The sequence below is a fragment of the Alosa sapidissima genome, chromosome 9 (genome assembly GCF_018492685.1).
Source record: "Alosa sapidissima isolate fAloSap1 chromosome 9, fAloSap1.pri, whole genome shotgun sequence".
Taxonomy (NCBI): domain Eukaryota; kingdom Metazoa; phylum Chordata; class Actinopteri; order Clupeiformes; family Clupeidae; genus Alosa; species Alosa sapidissima.
The window spans coordinates 27,526,655-27,543,599 of NC_055965.1; the positions used below are offsets into that span (position 1 = coordinate 27,526,655).

Here is a 16,945-nt window from a genome sequence, read left to right on the forward strand (position 1 = left end):
CTTTTGAAAAGGGATAACATATATATTAAATTAATGTGTACATTTATTTTCCATTGAGGTTATATGTATATTTAAGTCCCACAAGTAGGCTAGCTGTTGTTGTTTGCATTGTCATGGTTAGGCTAATTCAACAGTCCGATAGATAATTGCTGCTTGTGAAAACGATTATTACAGTTTTTTGTTTTTTTTTACATTTCGCACCCATGCAGTGCAGTGTTACATGTTTTGAATTTAAAATAAACATGCCCCTGATGTACACTACATTGTTTAGGTTTTTTAGTCAGAGAAGCTACGTAGGGCCTAGGCAATGTCATTTTTGTTGTTCCATTACCTCCAACCCCCGTTTTGAGTCACCGGATCTACCCCCCCTCTGCGCTCGGGACCTCACACATTACAAATTAAGCACTGGCTATGTGGCCTCAACCAGAGCATGTATATGGACAGCCTGTTCACTTCCATTGTATCAAATCTGGTTGCGGTTCACCATAGTTCCATTAGAGATGGTCACAAGCTAGCACAAAATGAGTGGGTGTCAAAAGCTTAGTTTTCTCTGGACTCAACCATAAATACATGTCTGTCTGTTGGAACAAAACAAAAAACTAGAAAATTCGCTTGAGATTTTGACAATTTATGGTGATTTTATTTTCGTTACACATTTGCTAGACGCTAATGCATTAGAGAGGATCCCCGCGGCAAGATAGCGTCTGTATTGACGCATTTGTTCCAATGAAGAGCAGTAGTCAAGGCGACATTTAGTCAGTAGGCTATGTGTGTTTTGTCTATTTGCCTTATTCACCCGGAGGCCAGAACGAGGCTACAGAGGTACACTTGCCATTACACCTCAGTCCAGCAGATGGTGGTGGTAATGCACTCTGTTTGCAAACTGGCAAAAAACTCACTGAAGATGAAGCAGAAGAACAGGCCAGTGAACCCAACTTATTTTTCAGTAAGGTTTTTACAGTTTGCAAACAGAATGCATTACCACCATCTGCTGGACTGAGATGTAATTACAAGTGTAGCCTGTAGCCTCGTTCTGGCCTCCGGGTGAATAAGGCGAATTGGCCTACATGCTGGATGTGACATTGGGGGTGTGGCTGCATCGCTGATTCTAGATTTGATTTCCAAGTTAGAGATCAAGACTGAAATCCTGACAGCTCTAATCAACAACAATAGTGCTGTTATCACCAGTTTTCAACACCTCATTTTGTGATCATGACCCAATTCACACACTGACATGTTTATATTACAACCACAGCAATAAATTGATCTACAGCGATGTTAAATTAATGGTGTCTAATTGTAATTTGTCGTACATGTCTAATCTTTTTTGCCATTCACTATGGCAGAACTAAAGTTACATATCTGCAAAAAGTCAATAGGCTTACATGAAGTAAGTCAGAAACATACGTCCTTACGGAACAGGACAGCTAGGGATATGTAATACTAAATAAAGTTTGCTTGAGTAGACTAAGATTAATGTTAATGAGTAAAAGCCGAATATTATTCAGCACACATCACACGCAAGCAACACACTCAGCTTAACAGCATAGTGACATACAGTACTGATCGGAGGAGCGTTTTCTAGCTGTATAAACGCCACGGCTCAATGTGTTTATATTACATCACTTCATGCTAAATCTATCACTATCCATTTTTAATTTCAAGGCTGCATCTTCTGAAAAGAAACATAATTGAGAATGTGAATATAATAAAGTGAATACTTACTAGTTACAGCAAGAGACAGTGACAGTGAGAGACAGTCCAGCTCTGAACTGAACTGAAAATAGCTGGTTCCTGTTTTCTCATGTTGTCATGTGACACGACAGAAGTCAGGTCCCTGACCATTAACACAAAGAATGACTGTCTGCTGTCCAAAAGTGCTCCAAGTAAAGAGTAGTATTTTCCATATTCAAGATACAGATTCCAATTATCTGCATTGTCATTAGATACAGCATGAGTAGACTACAGTGACATAAAAAGTAATTTATTTACTTTCAGTCTTTGGCTTCTAGAAATGGAATGGACATTCCAGGAATTGTGTCATTATGACATCTTGACCACAGGTCCCACTCTCACATGATTGCTCTTAAATACCTCTATTTCGTCATTTCATTTCCAAAAATCTGCATTTCAAACGCTCAACAACACATTATCAAGGTGTGGCTGTGGTGCACCAGTAGTAGCTTTGCTGTCTGACAATCAGATGGTCAAGGTTTGCTGTTGCAAGTACATATCTCTTTTGATAAAAGCATCTGCTAAATACAAGACAACTTACTGTCTGCTTTAAACTTTTTGTTCCTACCTCATAAAACATCCTCTCATCTTTGTCTGTTCTATGTTGCAGCAGAGCTCAGTAACACTTTATGAAGCATGAATTAATTCACAATTTATGTATTACTTCATTCCTTAAAATATCTCATGAAACATCAGGAATTGACACGGCTTATTCTGTAATTCGTGACCTCATACATAAACAACACAGCACCTAAAGCATTAGATACGGTAGGCACATCATTATGAATTATGATATAATTAAGCATAATCATGATTATTTGCAGTTCTCTAAACACGTCATTATTCACAACATTAGTTGAGGGGCCACAGACATGATGAACTCATGTGCAATTAATCTTAACAATGATCTGATCTTCTGACTTTCTTCAGTCTTTCCATTCTTCCACACATATTGATGAGCCAATCCCAGAATCCGTTTCTGATGCTGTGTCTGACGAGTTTTTGTGGATACTTGAGCTCGTTTCAGACTTATTGTCTGCAACTAAAACACACAAAGCCTCAAACTTCCAGACAGTTCTAACTTTTTTAATGGTAAGATGAATGTGGTCAAAATAAGATGTGGATGTAGCAGCTGACGTTGCTGCTACATCCTTCTCTCTCATCAAACAAGGGACAGCTATCGAAGGGAAATAAAACACAACAGTGATATATAGTCACTCCTCACTAAAGGATTTCACCACGAACACCAAACACCTTGCTATATACAGCTGATTTGTATTGCACAGTAATGCATAAGCAAATGTCCAGGAAACTGGACGTGATGACAATTATTGTGTCTTGACTTCAGACATGAAATAGGTCTTGAGACTGTCTGGTATGAAAATTGTGCAGTATCTAAGTTATGACACCACAGAGTACGTAAGGTAACAGTTTTAAGATAAAGTAGCAGGTTGAAATCTACCCAAATTCTCTCAATAAAAGCACAAATTACCAAAAACCCTACTAGGACAACACTAGCACATTACTTATTTGTGAAATAATTTATATTATAACCCCACAGGTTTATTTAATCGTCTTTCATGATTGGACATTTCTGCATCATTATGTAATTTGATAGTCATCACATGCACAGTATGGGAAGGTTTGTTTTTATAGGCCAAGGTCTTGATAAAGGTAGCTGTCCAGTTCTTTAAGAAGGGTGAACATGATGCCACAGGTTTGTTTTTACAGGCCGAGGTCTTGATAAAGGTAGCTGTCCAGTTCTTTTAGGAGGGAGAGCATGATGCCACATGCTCTGTCCCCCTTTTTAAGCACCATGTCGATGAGGGAGGTCACCTGGTCCTGCAGCACGCTGGTCCTCTGCAGGACGTCTTCTGCCTCCCTGCTGCTTATCACACGAGGCGGAGCTTGAAGTTCATCCAACAGATCTCGGAGTAGAGCTCCCGATGTTTTCTTGATGAGATCAGGACGAATCATGAACAGTTGATCTAGAACGAGATCATTAACGTAAGATTTTGACTTTTGACTTTAGCTGCTACTGCTACTATGCTCTACCTAAGTAAGATTTTGTAGTTACCTGAATCCAAATCATGTTCAATGCAAAACAGCTGCTACTGCTACTATGGTCTACCTAAGCAAGTAGGTTTAAGATTGTGTAGTTACCTATGCACACAAATTAAATGTAGAATGAGAGCTCTAGGTTTAAACAGCTTTTGGTACATTCATCATACTCATATCATTTTTAAACGGTCAGCATTGGATTACCGGTATGTACCTTCATGTGACATGGAGGCCATTTTCCCTTTTTCCTCATCAGTCCTGGCAGATCTGCTTGTGTAAGCCGCTTCTCTGTGGGTCATGACTTGGGAATGTCTGGATGCTGCCGAGGGCATTTCATGACTATGTTCCATTTCTCCAGTCTCACCAAATTCAAAGCTTTCCAGTGTAGCTTTCCATATGGACTGCCCTTCACTGATCAGCTCCAAATCAAAACAGTCTGCGTTTTTAATGACCACCTCAAACAGGTCTGGAGGTCTGATGTATTTAAAAGTTATGTGTTGTGGCGAAGTTTTAGAATCATGGCAGGATGCCTTAAGGCTACATTTGCTGTTCATCCAAATGGATATGTCTGGACGATGTTTTTTGATCTTCTTTTTATCTTGGAACTCTCGTAAATCCTGTTCTACCGCCTGAATCATGGAAGCATCCCGTGGCACGATATACGTGAAGAGAACCAGGGGTGTCACTCTGGTCCGGTAAATTAACACGTCCAGATGGGCTTTCATTGGGATTCCGATTTTCACCAGGACTTCTGTCAGTGAGAAGGAGGGCTTGAGGAGCTTTGCGTGGAAGCGGGTCAGCTCACATTTCTCTAGAGTCACACTGCGGTCAACCCCATGCAGAACTCTCACAGCCTCTCTAAGAGAGGAGTCTGAACCTTCCAGACAGGCAAAATGGGGCAGATGAGCCTCCAACAGTTCACCTGAGAGCACTTTGATGTCCATCAACGGACCAATTGGCTCATACTGCAACATGGCAAGCTCTGCTCCAAATACATGGGGGTCACTAAAGTGATACTGTAGAGAGACTTCAACAGCACACACCCAGCGCAAACCAGACGCTGTGCACTCAAAACTTCCTGGTGGAGAGCTGTGTTTATACACTGGGACTCCTGTCTCCATGGAAACAGAGGGTTCCATCAGGATCCAGTGTGAGGTGTCTTCAGCTTTGTCTTCACAGGATTTGCAGCAGTTTGTTTGTTTGAAATACTGACACAGAATTGTGCCAGATGAAATGTCCAACCTTTAGGAGAGGAGATTTTAATTAGGTATTTTTCCTCAGATTTTGTCCTCACGTCCTAGGTTAGCAAGCCACAAAGAAATTAAATTAACACAACCACCAGCAAACTATGGCTGAATTGGAGTAATTCAGGGCCTGTAAACAAGCATGGATTCATTAAGATCATAAAATCAATTTAAATGTAAATCTAAATCTTCGTACTCAGCCATATCTTCAGACAGTCCTCTCATGTCTCTCCTCCAGTCAGGATTGTCTACAGAATCCTAATCCTCTTGGTCCAGAAAAGTGTCTTCTGAGGAATCTTCCCCAATGACGTTAGGCCCACGTACATTTGATGGCTCTGGGACTTTGTCAACTGTGAAAATATTGTAAATATTGTTTCCTTTCTATGACTGAATTTATTTGAGATATTATAGAGATAATAGAAATGTACAAACCTAACCCCCAGTGTACCCATGAAATAAATATTTTTTTGCCACAATTTTATGTTCACGCTTTAAATCAGTGTTTCTCAAACTTTTACAGACCAAGGACCACTTAACCATTAGAAAAAACCTCACGGACCACCTAGTTAATAGACAAAATAGGCCTACTCACTGAACCACCTTGCTTATTGTCTTTGCACCTTGCTTATTGTGTCAGAGGATTCATATGATTTAAATTGGCATAGCTTACATAGGCAGTGTTGCAGAACTGTTTGGATTTACATACAAGTTAGTTCAATATTGCAAACAACTCATCTATATTATTTTTTACAACGTCTGCTCGCGGACCACTTGGGATAGCTTGCGGACCACCAGTGGTCCCCGGACCACACTTTGAGAAACACTGCTTTAAATGACATATCTCAAGAAAATGACACCTACAGTATACGAAACACACTGGACAAAAGATGAGCACAAATCTGAGACCATGGTGTGGAAACCATACCATCACCACAACTCTTTTTGCCAACACTGAATTACATGCCATTGATTTCAGTAAAGAACTATAACACAGAGAACTATTATATTTTAAAATAAATTACATTTAAATAATTACAGGCAGAGGAAAAGTTTCAGGATCATGTTGGTGTTGGTGAAGTGAAAAATTCCCTCTGTGTTCAAAGTTGGTTGAACAGGTATTTATTTCATCAGGATGTGGCAAACAAGTGTGTGTGTGCCACCATGAGGAGTAACTATGTAACTGCATGAACTTTCATTTGCATTGGCAAAACACTTTATTTACCCTACTGGTAATGTAAAATATTTGCTTAACAACATCTCATACAGTATATAGCCTATTGAAATGATGGTACTTTTGTGTTGAGTTGTTATAGAGTTACACCTGTGGCCAGAGGAGTGACCTCTTCATCATGACTCTACACAAGGAAGGCAATCAATTTTGGGGTCGTTACTCAAAAAAGTAATGTATTACACATTACTCGCTACTGTAGAAAAAAATGTAATCCCTTACAATACTTCTTTACTCTCTATGGATAGTAACTCGGTACTGCGTTGAAATATTTCTATGTTATTGATACTGTCCCTTTTTTTTTGTATTATTATTATTTAATTAATGATGTTAATTAATTCCACTGCTAGGAACTACAGTGTAATTACTGAATTAGAAGACTACTATGTTACTGACAAACGTAATGTGATTACAGTAATGTGTTACACTCAACACTGAAGGCAATGGGAAACAGCTTACAAGTTTACAATACTTCGGTTTGTCTGTATAGGGATCCTATCTGAGCTATTCTGAGCATTGTCAGTGGCTTGAAAATAGCCGACTTGTTACTAATGCAAAAAACAATCTCAGAACTCCCAAAAGAAAGTTTGAACTTGTTTCCATCCATAAATAGACCCAAGGTTGTTTTAACTTTGGATCTTTCCTTTAAGTGCATTTATTTAAGTTCTAATATGACCCTGATAATCAGCGCAGTACAGTGCATTGTACTGTAAATTGACCCAAACCCCAGAACAAAACACACCAGAGAGGTAACTCACCTCCCCCTCCAGTGCTCCCCTGGACACTCCACTCAGTGTGTATGGACTCCTGGGAGCCCCATTCAGCGGAGGCTTCAGACCAGGCTACAGAAGGTGCTGGTGATGGGTATGTGCCATAGCCTGAGCTTTCCACTGTGAACATCTCCGATCTGTCATCTCCACACACTGAAACAGAGTTTAATGTCAACAGTGGAAGTCAATGATACCACAGTGCTTTTCATCTCTATTATGTTGTCATGTTAATCCCAAAACAATATCACACCATGTGCAGCGACAGTAAAAGTTCGGATTGCACCTATTGGCCACCGTAAGGAACAGAGTTGTTGAAGACAAAATTTGAGTTGGAACAGTATATAATTATATTTGTTGGGTGGTGTGTATCTAACCCGGCCACACCCAGATATCACCTTTGACTGTAAGTACAATCATTTACCAACAAAACACCTAGGATAACAGAAAGAATAAATGCCTTCAGCAAATATGGTATATTTACAGAATAAAAACAGAATAAATGCCTGTAGAAAATATGGTATATTTATTCCAAAGTAGAGTACAGTAGCTAAAGTAGCTACAGTGTCCTTCAGAATTCCTGGCACTATTTTGCAATGTATTGTGATATTTCATAGGAATACATGTAGTACTCACTAAATTGAACTGGGAGAGTAGCAATGCTTTTCTGCAGACTCAACTCTTCCAATTATGCTGCTTATAGTTACAGTATCATTCCTAAATGCTGACACTATTTCACTATGTATTTTTTACAGAGAGTAATTACATAGGCTACTCACTCAGAGGGGGAGATGCCATGCTTCCCTGCAGAGTCATCTCATCCAATCGTGCTGCAGCCTCATCCATCGCTCTGTTCTGGTCATCTGCTCTATTCCATTTCAAACCTATACATTCAACATTAAAAAAAACTAACTGTTAATTTGGTTATGTAACGAGAGGTCCTATTCACCTAATTCCGCAACACAAACGGGGGGGGGGGGGGTACTGAACATCCATTGCGATACACTGAGATAGCAGAGTTCTATCGAGGAGACAGGCATCATATGTTATGGGTCATCCTACTGTAAGTAAGGAACGTTTATTTTCTGTTTATTTTCTGTTTAGTTTATTTTCTTATATTCTGCTATGTGCTAACTGACAGGCTCTGCTATGTGCTAACTTTTACAGATGTCAACTTTTACAAAAAATAACAAGTGTTTTAATTTAAGTGAGGATACGATGTCACAACGCACCTCTGAAGAAAAACGTCCGTCTTCTCTCTTCTTGTGGTCTTTCATAGTGAGCACCTCCGTTTCTTACCACCATCTGTTCTATCTTCTCCAGCAGCTCTGTTACTTGTGTATCATCAGTCCAGTCCTTGTTGTTGAGGACATGATATCGGTTCCCACATTTCTCAATGATCCACTGCAGGGTTTCTCCTTCACTCTCAATGTACTGCTCAATAGATGTGTCTCCCAGCCAGTCTCCATAGGTGAAAAGGACAATTGTGTGCCTCAAAATATTTTTACCAATAATGTCAAAATGGTCCCGCACACTTTTTTTGTTGTCCTCTGTAAACCTACAAGCTACAGGTATAACTAGAAGGACAGCATGTGGTCCTTGAGGACACAGAGACACACTTTGGATAATCTCCTGTTTAGTGAGCTTAGGAGTGGTGTTGACTGTGGCATCACCCCACCATCCTGGAGCCTCGACCACAGTGACCTGTCTGCCTGCTACTTCTCCCTGTCTCTTCACACACTGAGGTGTTCTTCTCTTCAGGTCAAACTCCTCTCTGCCCAGGATGGTGTTTCCTGATGAACTCTTCCCAGCATTTCTGAATCCCAAAAGCACAACCCTCATGCTTGAGAGGAATGGAGCATCACCTGTTAAGAAACAGAAAATTAGCAAGTTGGCCCCTGGCAACAACCACAGTGAGAACAGTTGCTGTGGAATCTGCTAACCCCTACTGGACAGTACACTTTATTTTTGTCCAACTGGGGGCAGTGTAGTGGTATCCCACTTATAGCTAGACAGCTAGAAACTAGGGGTGGGCGATATATATTGTCTGCGATAATATCGTGATTGTTGTTTTAACGATGTGCAAATTGACATTATAGAGTATTTAAATTACTTATGGGGAAAAAACACTCGAAATCACGCATTGAAGACTCATACATTCACAGGAGGTGTATGCGGGAGAAGCCCCTGGCTGCAGCAGAGCAAGTGTCACGTGATCACTAGTGGGTCACAAGTTGTCACATGCACGACTAATGTTTATTTTGTGCAGAGAGTAGCCTATTTGGGATTTTGTGCGGCTCAAGTAGCATTGATGTTGATGATGATTTTTTTCCTACACGGTATTATATGGAGAGAAAACATTAGCCTTTGAGTATTTTAATAGTCAGTTGTAAACAAATAACTATTCTCATGTAACTCTTGTAAATGGACTGAAATTCGCTCTAAATATCTACGTTTACCGATTATGCTAACCGTTAGCATCTCTATGGGATTTCTCATATACATTATCCATAAGCTAACGCATTAGTTTCTATTCTGTAACTTGGAATGCTAGCCTACATGATTGCTCTTAAACAAAACATTCAAGGAAATAACTGAGATGTACTCTGTCGGTCTGCTTAGTTTTACAGTGAATCATATGTAAAGGTATGAAAGGAACTTCAGCTTAAGACTTTCTCTTGGGAAACTGTTAGGCCTATTGTCTAATGTAGCTGGCTAGACCATGTCATTGCCACACAAGTGGGGGCATACTTGGAAATGAGTCATAGAGTGACAATGCATTGGTTGATTTGGTTAAAAAGTCACAGGTTAGGTTATTGGTTATTATTATAATGATGCTATTCATAAATAATGAGCTGTAAAGTAACTCAGACTTTACAAAAAAAATCGTTATCGTCAAAATCACAAAAAATATCGAGATATTTGCTGGTTTTCTTCCAGCTCTTGCTGGTCTTTGCTGGTGTAGCGGGTTAGGCCACCAGTTGGATATGCTGGTGTGGAAACTGGTCATGCTGGTGTGACCAGCCTGTCAAGCTTAACATTGTTGGTGTAAGATGGGCATGCTGGTTTGCTAGAATGATCAACATAAGCTGGCATGGCCAGTTAAACCAGCAGCATAGACCAGCAACACCAGCTGAAATGACCAGCTTGAGGTGGTACGACAAGCAAAACTAGATGAATTACCACCGTAAGCTGGATAAACCAGCTGAAGGTATGTTTTCACAAGAGTTTTGCTGATCTAGCAGGTCAACCATCATAGGGTCAAAAAAGCTGGTTAACAAGCTGGTCAACCAGCAAACCACCTAAAGCTGGTCTGGCTGTTTTTTTCAGCAGGGATTTATGTTTATTGTTTGATAATGTTTAGACTAATGGAAATGACAAATATATATTTTTGAAATAAATTATTGTAATATAAAGAGTACAAAAACACATTCTTAGACCCGGCACAGAGTTTGTGACCAATGCAGTTTTCTTTTTCCTATCAGGTTTGCACGTTGACTAAATAGACATTTTTAACCCCCCTATCAAAATAGTAACAGAGGATTCAGAGAAGTGCTAAACACACTCATGCTCCACACTTTAGACTATTCATTTAAAGGTATGCAGTATTAGGCATTTTGGCCAAATGAGCTAGAGTTCCCCCTAGAGGCACAATATATATTTTACTCTGCCAATGTAAACAGCCTACTTAGGGACTGTACGATATTTAGCGGGGGGGAGGGCCGGTCGCCAGACGATCGGGTTAAAAATGTTCTGCCTGGCCCTCCCCCCTGGTCAATTTTTTTTTCCAGGGGCCTCCCCCCGGCTCAAAAAGATTCTCCTAGGCCCTTCCCCCTACGTGAATCACATAAAACTGGTCGGAAAATGACGTTTACAACGTTAAAACGGCCAGCAAATGTCATAAGCACTTACACACACGGGTACACAGTGTTGCGCGAGTTTGGTCACAAGCGGCCCGCGGTCGCCCGATATTTTAATCAACCCGACCGCAACTCGGACCGCGAATATTAATTAGGACAAAATTATACCCGACCTGCGATCCGACCCGCTTATTTACAAAATGTGTGCTTTTGGTTATAGCCTGCATGCAGTGTGACAGTAGGCCATTTCTGTAAAACAAACTAATTTATTTGCGAAACTTTATGCAGTAGAACTACACACAGTAGGCATGCAGGACATAATGTTTGCGCAGGAGAGAGAATGAGAATAAGAGCGCAAGCACGCACGCAACCACCAAGGATTAGAACACTAGGATAAGATTTGAAGGCCATGAACATACATTTTTCTTTCGAAAACAGAAATGATGTGGCAAGGTAGGCAAGAGAGATACATTGCTGGTCAAAACGTTAGCGTAAGAACTGGTTTATAATGCTGAATGAAGCACAAAGCTTTACTAAAGCACATCCACTGTTTAAAGTCACAAACACAACGAACTAATAACTTTTATGCATGCGCGAACCTATAGCCTACCGGTAGATATGGCTGTGTAGCCTAGTCTGTGCCATAACATTTATTCCTGCAGGCTGCCCGTTTTGGCTGTCATACTTTTAAATGGCTTCGCAAGAAGTAGGCCTACATAGACCATAACTTGTACTACTGTCATCTTCTTTAAGAACTTTTCCCAATATTTCCCATAGCCTATATCGCTTTTCCTGAAAGGGTGTCTTTATTATTTTAACTCGCGTCTTCAGCTTCTTTACTGTTGACTTTACTGTATTGATGCTTTACTGTATTGATGCTAGCCTTTTCGTGATATTTTAAGTAGGCCTATTTGTAGAAAATATATATTTAATTAATTTTAACTGACCCGCCCACAAATGACCCGAATATCATTAAAATATTTTGTTTATGACTCATAACCGCGGGTGACCTGCAAGCTTACAAGGGGTTTTGTGGGAGATTCAGGTAGCGTTGCGACTTTTTGGACTCTGTCATAGAGACGTGAATCATGTTTTGGCCTACAAACCTTTTAAAATATCGAAAACGGATCATTGATCAGGGAAAAAAAATATCATGGATCAGGAAAAAATAATTTTCCTCGGCCCTCCCCCCAGGCCAAAAAATTTCTCCTGGGCCTTCCCCTAAGGCTTAAAAAATTATCTTAGGCCCTCCCCCCCCTGACGACCGCCCCCCGGTAAATATCGTACAGTCCCTTATTGTGGCTTGTTCCTAGCCTGGGAAAAACCCAGACTTACTTCCGGCAAATTTGAGATTCGCTCTGAAAGTCACAGGTTTTACACGATGACGATAGAGCACCCTGTTGAAGAAGCCGATTTTTTAAAGGTTTTTAAAAAAAAAAAAAAAAAACATCAACGATGGCTGCTCTCGCTTGTTTGAAGCTGCTATCACGTTGGTTTAAGACAGGGAGATAGAAGTTTCGCACCTGCTTCCTTATGTTGGAATATGCAACATTATACAAACATGTAAGAGATAGCCTACCTATGTTATATCTGCAACAGTGGTAGGCTACTGAAAACGGTTTGATATTCTGTTTATTTATAGGCCTACGGCATAATTGCTTTGAACGTTTCAGTCTCTCGCCCCCCATTCCTGCTTTATATGTCTCGGTCAGCCAGAAAGGACAAATGAGATAAAATGCTCATTTGAACGTGAACGGTTTTGTTCAGAGCTGAGAATGCAATTGTGTTTGACAGAGGGCAGATAAATGGCTAGTGACAAAATATTAGCTTTCAGTGTGGCACAGTGTCTTTATTTATTAGCCTACGTTTAATTAAAAAGTGGTTAATTCTTCCTGCTTCTCCCTACAACCAGACAGTGTTGCAAATTGTGTGTTTCCGTCACTCTGTCTCTTTCGATGCTCTGATTGGTTTTTGACCTCTCCTATTGCGTCCGAGGCATTTTGATCAGCGTCCGTTTGGGAACGCCCTTTGGAAATGGGCTGTGAACGAACCTTCCCCAGACCCACTCTCAGTTACGACTGAGTAGGGTCTGGTTTCAACCGGGCTAGCTTGTTCCCCCTGTACACAATGGACATGCTTTTGTTGTGGAGGTGAAGGATTAACAACAGGCAAAATCTCGAAAGAGCTATATCTCCTAACAAGGTAATGTTTCACTTAAAGGTGCTCTAAGCCATGCTAGGTAATGTCACTTCTGTTTTCTTTCAAACAAAACAGTGTTAGCTCGCTACAACTCCCCCCCCCTCCCCATGCTGCTCCCGTTCAAATGAAATTCTCATAAACGCGCATCTCGTCTGTGATTTGCTGGGAAAGTTTGTTATGTTTTTATGGGCTAGGTTTGCCCAGGTTGCTTTTGTTGCCGTTTTTGGAGCCTAGGCTGTCCACAGAGATCACGTTTTTTTACAGTGTATTCAGGACACAGACAGCTAGTGGATGGTTAGGTGATGTTTGCAGTAAGTGGCATGACATGTTTTAGCCTAAACAAAAGTGTGGCATCACTTAGAGCACCTTTAATGCTTCACTGTTCCATGTCTTCGGGTCGACTATTCTTGAAGTTGGCTGGTTCTCTCGTTACAGCTACAGCATGCCGCATGTCTATGCTAGGTCAATGATTCCCCTGTTACAAGTTCATTTACCATCAAATTGGCTTCGTAAAGGTTCTATTAAGGTGAATATATATTGCATAGTGTGCCTTTAAATCTCTAAAATAGGACCCACTGAGGAATGGAAAATAATAATAATGGTAATATGAATTTAATATTGCAAGAGAATTAAAAACATCATATGAAATATAATATTAGCAAATAAAATTCCAACACATTCAAATTAATGAACTCACCTACTGAGAATTGGAAAGCAGATATCTGCCTGTAGACACACATCCGTCTGTCCTCTGCTCTCTGTGTCTGTTGTTTTCTTCTCTCCTTTACTTCCTCCAGTCTCTTTCTGTCCATCTCAAAGTGATGGCCCCCGTTTCCAGAGATAATTTCCTCCATCTTCTCCATCAGCTCTGTGATCTGTGTTCTGTCACCTTTGTCTACATTGTTGAGAACATGATATCTGTTCCCACATTTCTCTACCAGATATCTGAGGTGTTCTTCACTCTCAATGTACTGCTCAATGGTTGTGTCTCCCAGCCAGTCTCCACGGGTAAACAGCACCATGGTGTGACTCCAGACTCTGTTACTGACAAACTCCAAATGTTCTCGGATGTTTCTCAAGTAATCCTGCCTGATAGAATCACTTATTCGTACAAGCAGTAAGAAAATGTGAGGTCCTGGAGGACACAGAGACACACTGAGCACAATCTCCTGTTTAGTGAGCTCAGGAGTGTTTATGAGGTTGATATTTACCCACCATCCTGGAGCCTTGACTACAGTGACATGTCTGCCTGCTACTTCTCCCTGTCTCTTCACACACTGAGCTGTGCCTTTCTTCAGGTCAAACATATCTTTCCCCAGGATGGTATTTCCTGATGAACTCTTCCCAGATCCTTTGTATCCCTGCAAAACAACTCTGATTTCTGAGAGAGAGGGTGAATTTTCTGCAAAATAGAATATACGAAACATGACTATTAAGATGTTATTTTCAGAAGAAGAAAAACAAATCCTGTACTCAATTTTCACTTGAAATATTCTCCTGCGTATATAATACCATCTATACTCATATATTTGATCTCAATATTCGACAAGCTATATAAAGTTTCTTTAATGGTACACAATGTAGTTTCGGGTATTTTTGGCAACTCTAAAGCTCTCCCTACTGTCGGGCAATATTTATAATTTACTGTTTTAAATATTTCTCACCGGCTTGAGTCCTTCCCCCTGTAGCACACAATGAATATGCCTTTCTTTTGGAGACGAAGGACTAACAACAAGCAAAAACTATCTCTAAAGAGCTATATTGACTGGCAAGGTAATGTTTAATGATTCCCGTGAGGTGTGTCAGGGTTGAAGATACTTGAAGTTGCCAGGCTGGTTCTCTCGTTAGTGACACGCTATACGGCTAAGCTCTATGGCTTTGCTAGATGAATGATGCTCCTATTACAACTTTGTTTTATCATCAAACTGGCTTCATAGAGGTTATATTAAGGCACATTTTTGCATAGTGTACCTTTAACGCAATTCATAAAGTGCTCAATATTTTGTTCCATTACAAAACACATTAGACTCTTGTGAACTCACGCTTTAGTAATTGGAGATGTTGTCTTTGCCTCTCCACCTTCATCAGTCTCTCTGTTGCTCTCTGTTCTTCTCTCTGCCCCCTCTCCTTTACAACCTCCAGTCTTTTCCTGTCCATCTTAAAGTGACTTCCCCCATTTCCTGCAACCATCTCTTCTATCTTCTCCAGCAGCTGTGTAATTTGGGTCATGTCACTCCTATTGTTATTGTTGAGGACATGATATCTGTTCCCACATTTCTCTACTAGAGTCTGTAGGGCCTTATCACTATCAATGTACTGCTCAATGGGTGTGTCTCCCAGCCAGTCTCCATGAGTAAACAGCACCATGGTGTGACTCCAGACTTCTTCACTGAGAAGTTCAAAGTGTTCCTGTAGTATGCTGATATAGTTATCTTGTAAGGATAAAGTCAGAGGTATGACAAGCAGGACAGCGTGAGGTCCTGGAGGACACAGAGACACACTGAGCACAATCTCCTGTTTAGTGAGCTCAGTTGTGTTTTTAAGGTTAAAATCACTCCACCATCCTGGCGCCTCGACTACAGTGACCTGTCTGCCTGCTACTTCTCCCTGTCTCTTCACACACTGAGCTGTTCCTCTCTTCAGGTCAAACTCATCTCTGTCCAGGATGGTGTTTCCTGTTGAACTCTTCCCAGATTGTGTTTGTCCAAGCAGAACAACTCGGAACTCTGACTGGGGGTATACATTTCCTGCTGAAAAAATACATTAAGTATAGTTTAGTTATGTATTACATTACTCTTTTCTGATTGGCTGGTGGGGTGGCTTTTTTAATTCTAAATAACAGGACACCTATGAAGTAGATCTGGTAAAAAAAGTTTCATCGCCGTTCCATATCAATGCTTACAGTATGAATGGTAACTACAACAACCATAGTAGGACGACGGTTGAGCCTGGAGGCAGGCTTTGCAACTAATTATTAACTGTATTAACTGTAACAATCTAACTGAATTAACTGTTAACAATCTAACTGTCCATGCTATCACTGTTCTAGGGCCAACGAAAGTTGTACAACAGGCTAGTGGGCTTCTTTTTAAACGGAACCGCGTGTTTCCTTTGCATGTAAAGGCATTTAAAGGCAACCGGGCGATAAGTGGGATAACGGCCTTCGAGGTGTGTCCAGTTATACGGAATTAATGGACTCGGGCGGAGGTAACCCCCCCCCCCCCCCCCCCCCCCCCAGCTGCGCGTCGGGGAGTTCTTTGTCCCTCGCCCTCGTCCATTAATTCCATATAACGCGACACCACGGCGGCCATTATCCCTTAAATAGCAGTCCACCTTCAATGCATGTAAACCTTGTAAACACCACATATGTGTGAAGGTGTATGAGGTGAACATTGTTGAACATGTATTTTTGTTATTAAAATGCTCAGTTTTTTTAGTACAAAGCAAAGACAATGCAATACAATTCACAATTCAGTGACTGGAGCTGTGAATTTGTATTAATTGAATGTTTCACAGCTAGAGATGAAGATTGTTAAAATACTCACCCTTCAGTGACTGGATGTGTTGTCTGTGTTGCCTCTCCACCTTCATTAGACTCTTTATTGCTCTCTTTTCTAATTTCGCCATTCTCTTTTTTACTTCCTCCATTCTCTCTCTGTCCATCTCATAGTGATGGCCCCCATTTCTTGCAACCATCTCTTCTATCTTCTCCAGCAGCTCTGTGACCTGATCACCTGCCCTATTCTCATTGTTGATGACATGATATCTGTTCCCACATTTCTCTACTAGAGACTGCAGGGCCTCTTCACTCTCAATGTGCTGCTCAATGGTTGTGTCTCCCAGCCAGTCTCC

General features: G+C 40.7%; 3 protein-coding genes across 3 annotated transcripts in view; 1 reads left to right on the forward strand and 2 right to left on the reverse strand.

Annotated features, from left to right (window-relative positions):
* The window catches only part of LOC121719390 (NACHT, LRR and PYD domains-containing protein 12-like), a 705,660-nt gene that overhangs the window by 326,740 nt on the left and 361,975 nt on the right, over positions 1 to 16,945 (forward strand). The window lies entirely within an intron of this gene.
* Positions 1 to 16,945, reverse strand: part of LOC121719376 — a 176,079-nt gene that overhangs the window by 58,264 nt on the left and 100,870 nt on the right. The window contains exons 20-21 of the mRNA XM_042104889.1: positions 13,791 to 14,495; positions 8,739 to 8,899 (exon numbers count right to left, since the gene is read on the reverse strand). Of these exons, the coding sequence (XP_041960823.1) occupies positions 8,739 to 8,899; positions 13,791 to 14,495 (866 nt within the window). The remainder of the gene's footprint in view (positions 1 to 8,738; positions 8,900 to 13,790; positions 14,496 to 16,945) is intronic.
* LOC121719646 (caspase recruitment domain-containing protein 16-like) lies at positions 2,286 to 4,138 on the reverse strand. The gene is made up of 2 exons (XM_042105446.1): positions 4,010 to 4,138; positions 2,286 to 3,722 (listed from the first exon to the last, which is right to left on the reverse strand). Exons 1-2 carry the CDS (start codon positions 4,125 to 4,127, stop codon positions 3,460 to 3,462), a joined length of 381 nt encoding a protein of 126 aa, XP_041961380.1. The 5' UTR covers positions 4,128 to 4,138; the 3' UTR covers positions 2,286 to 3,459.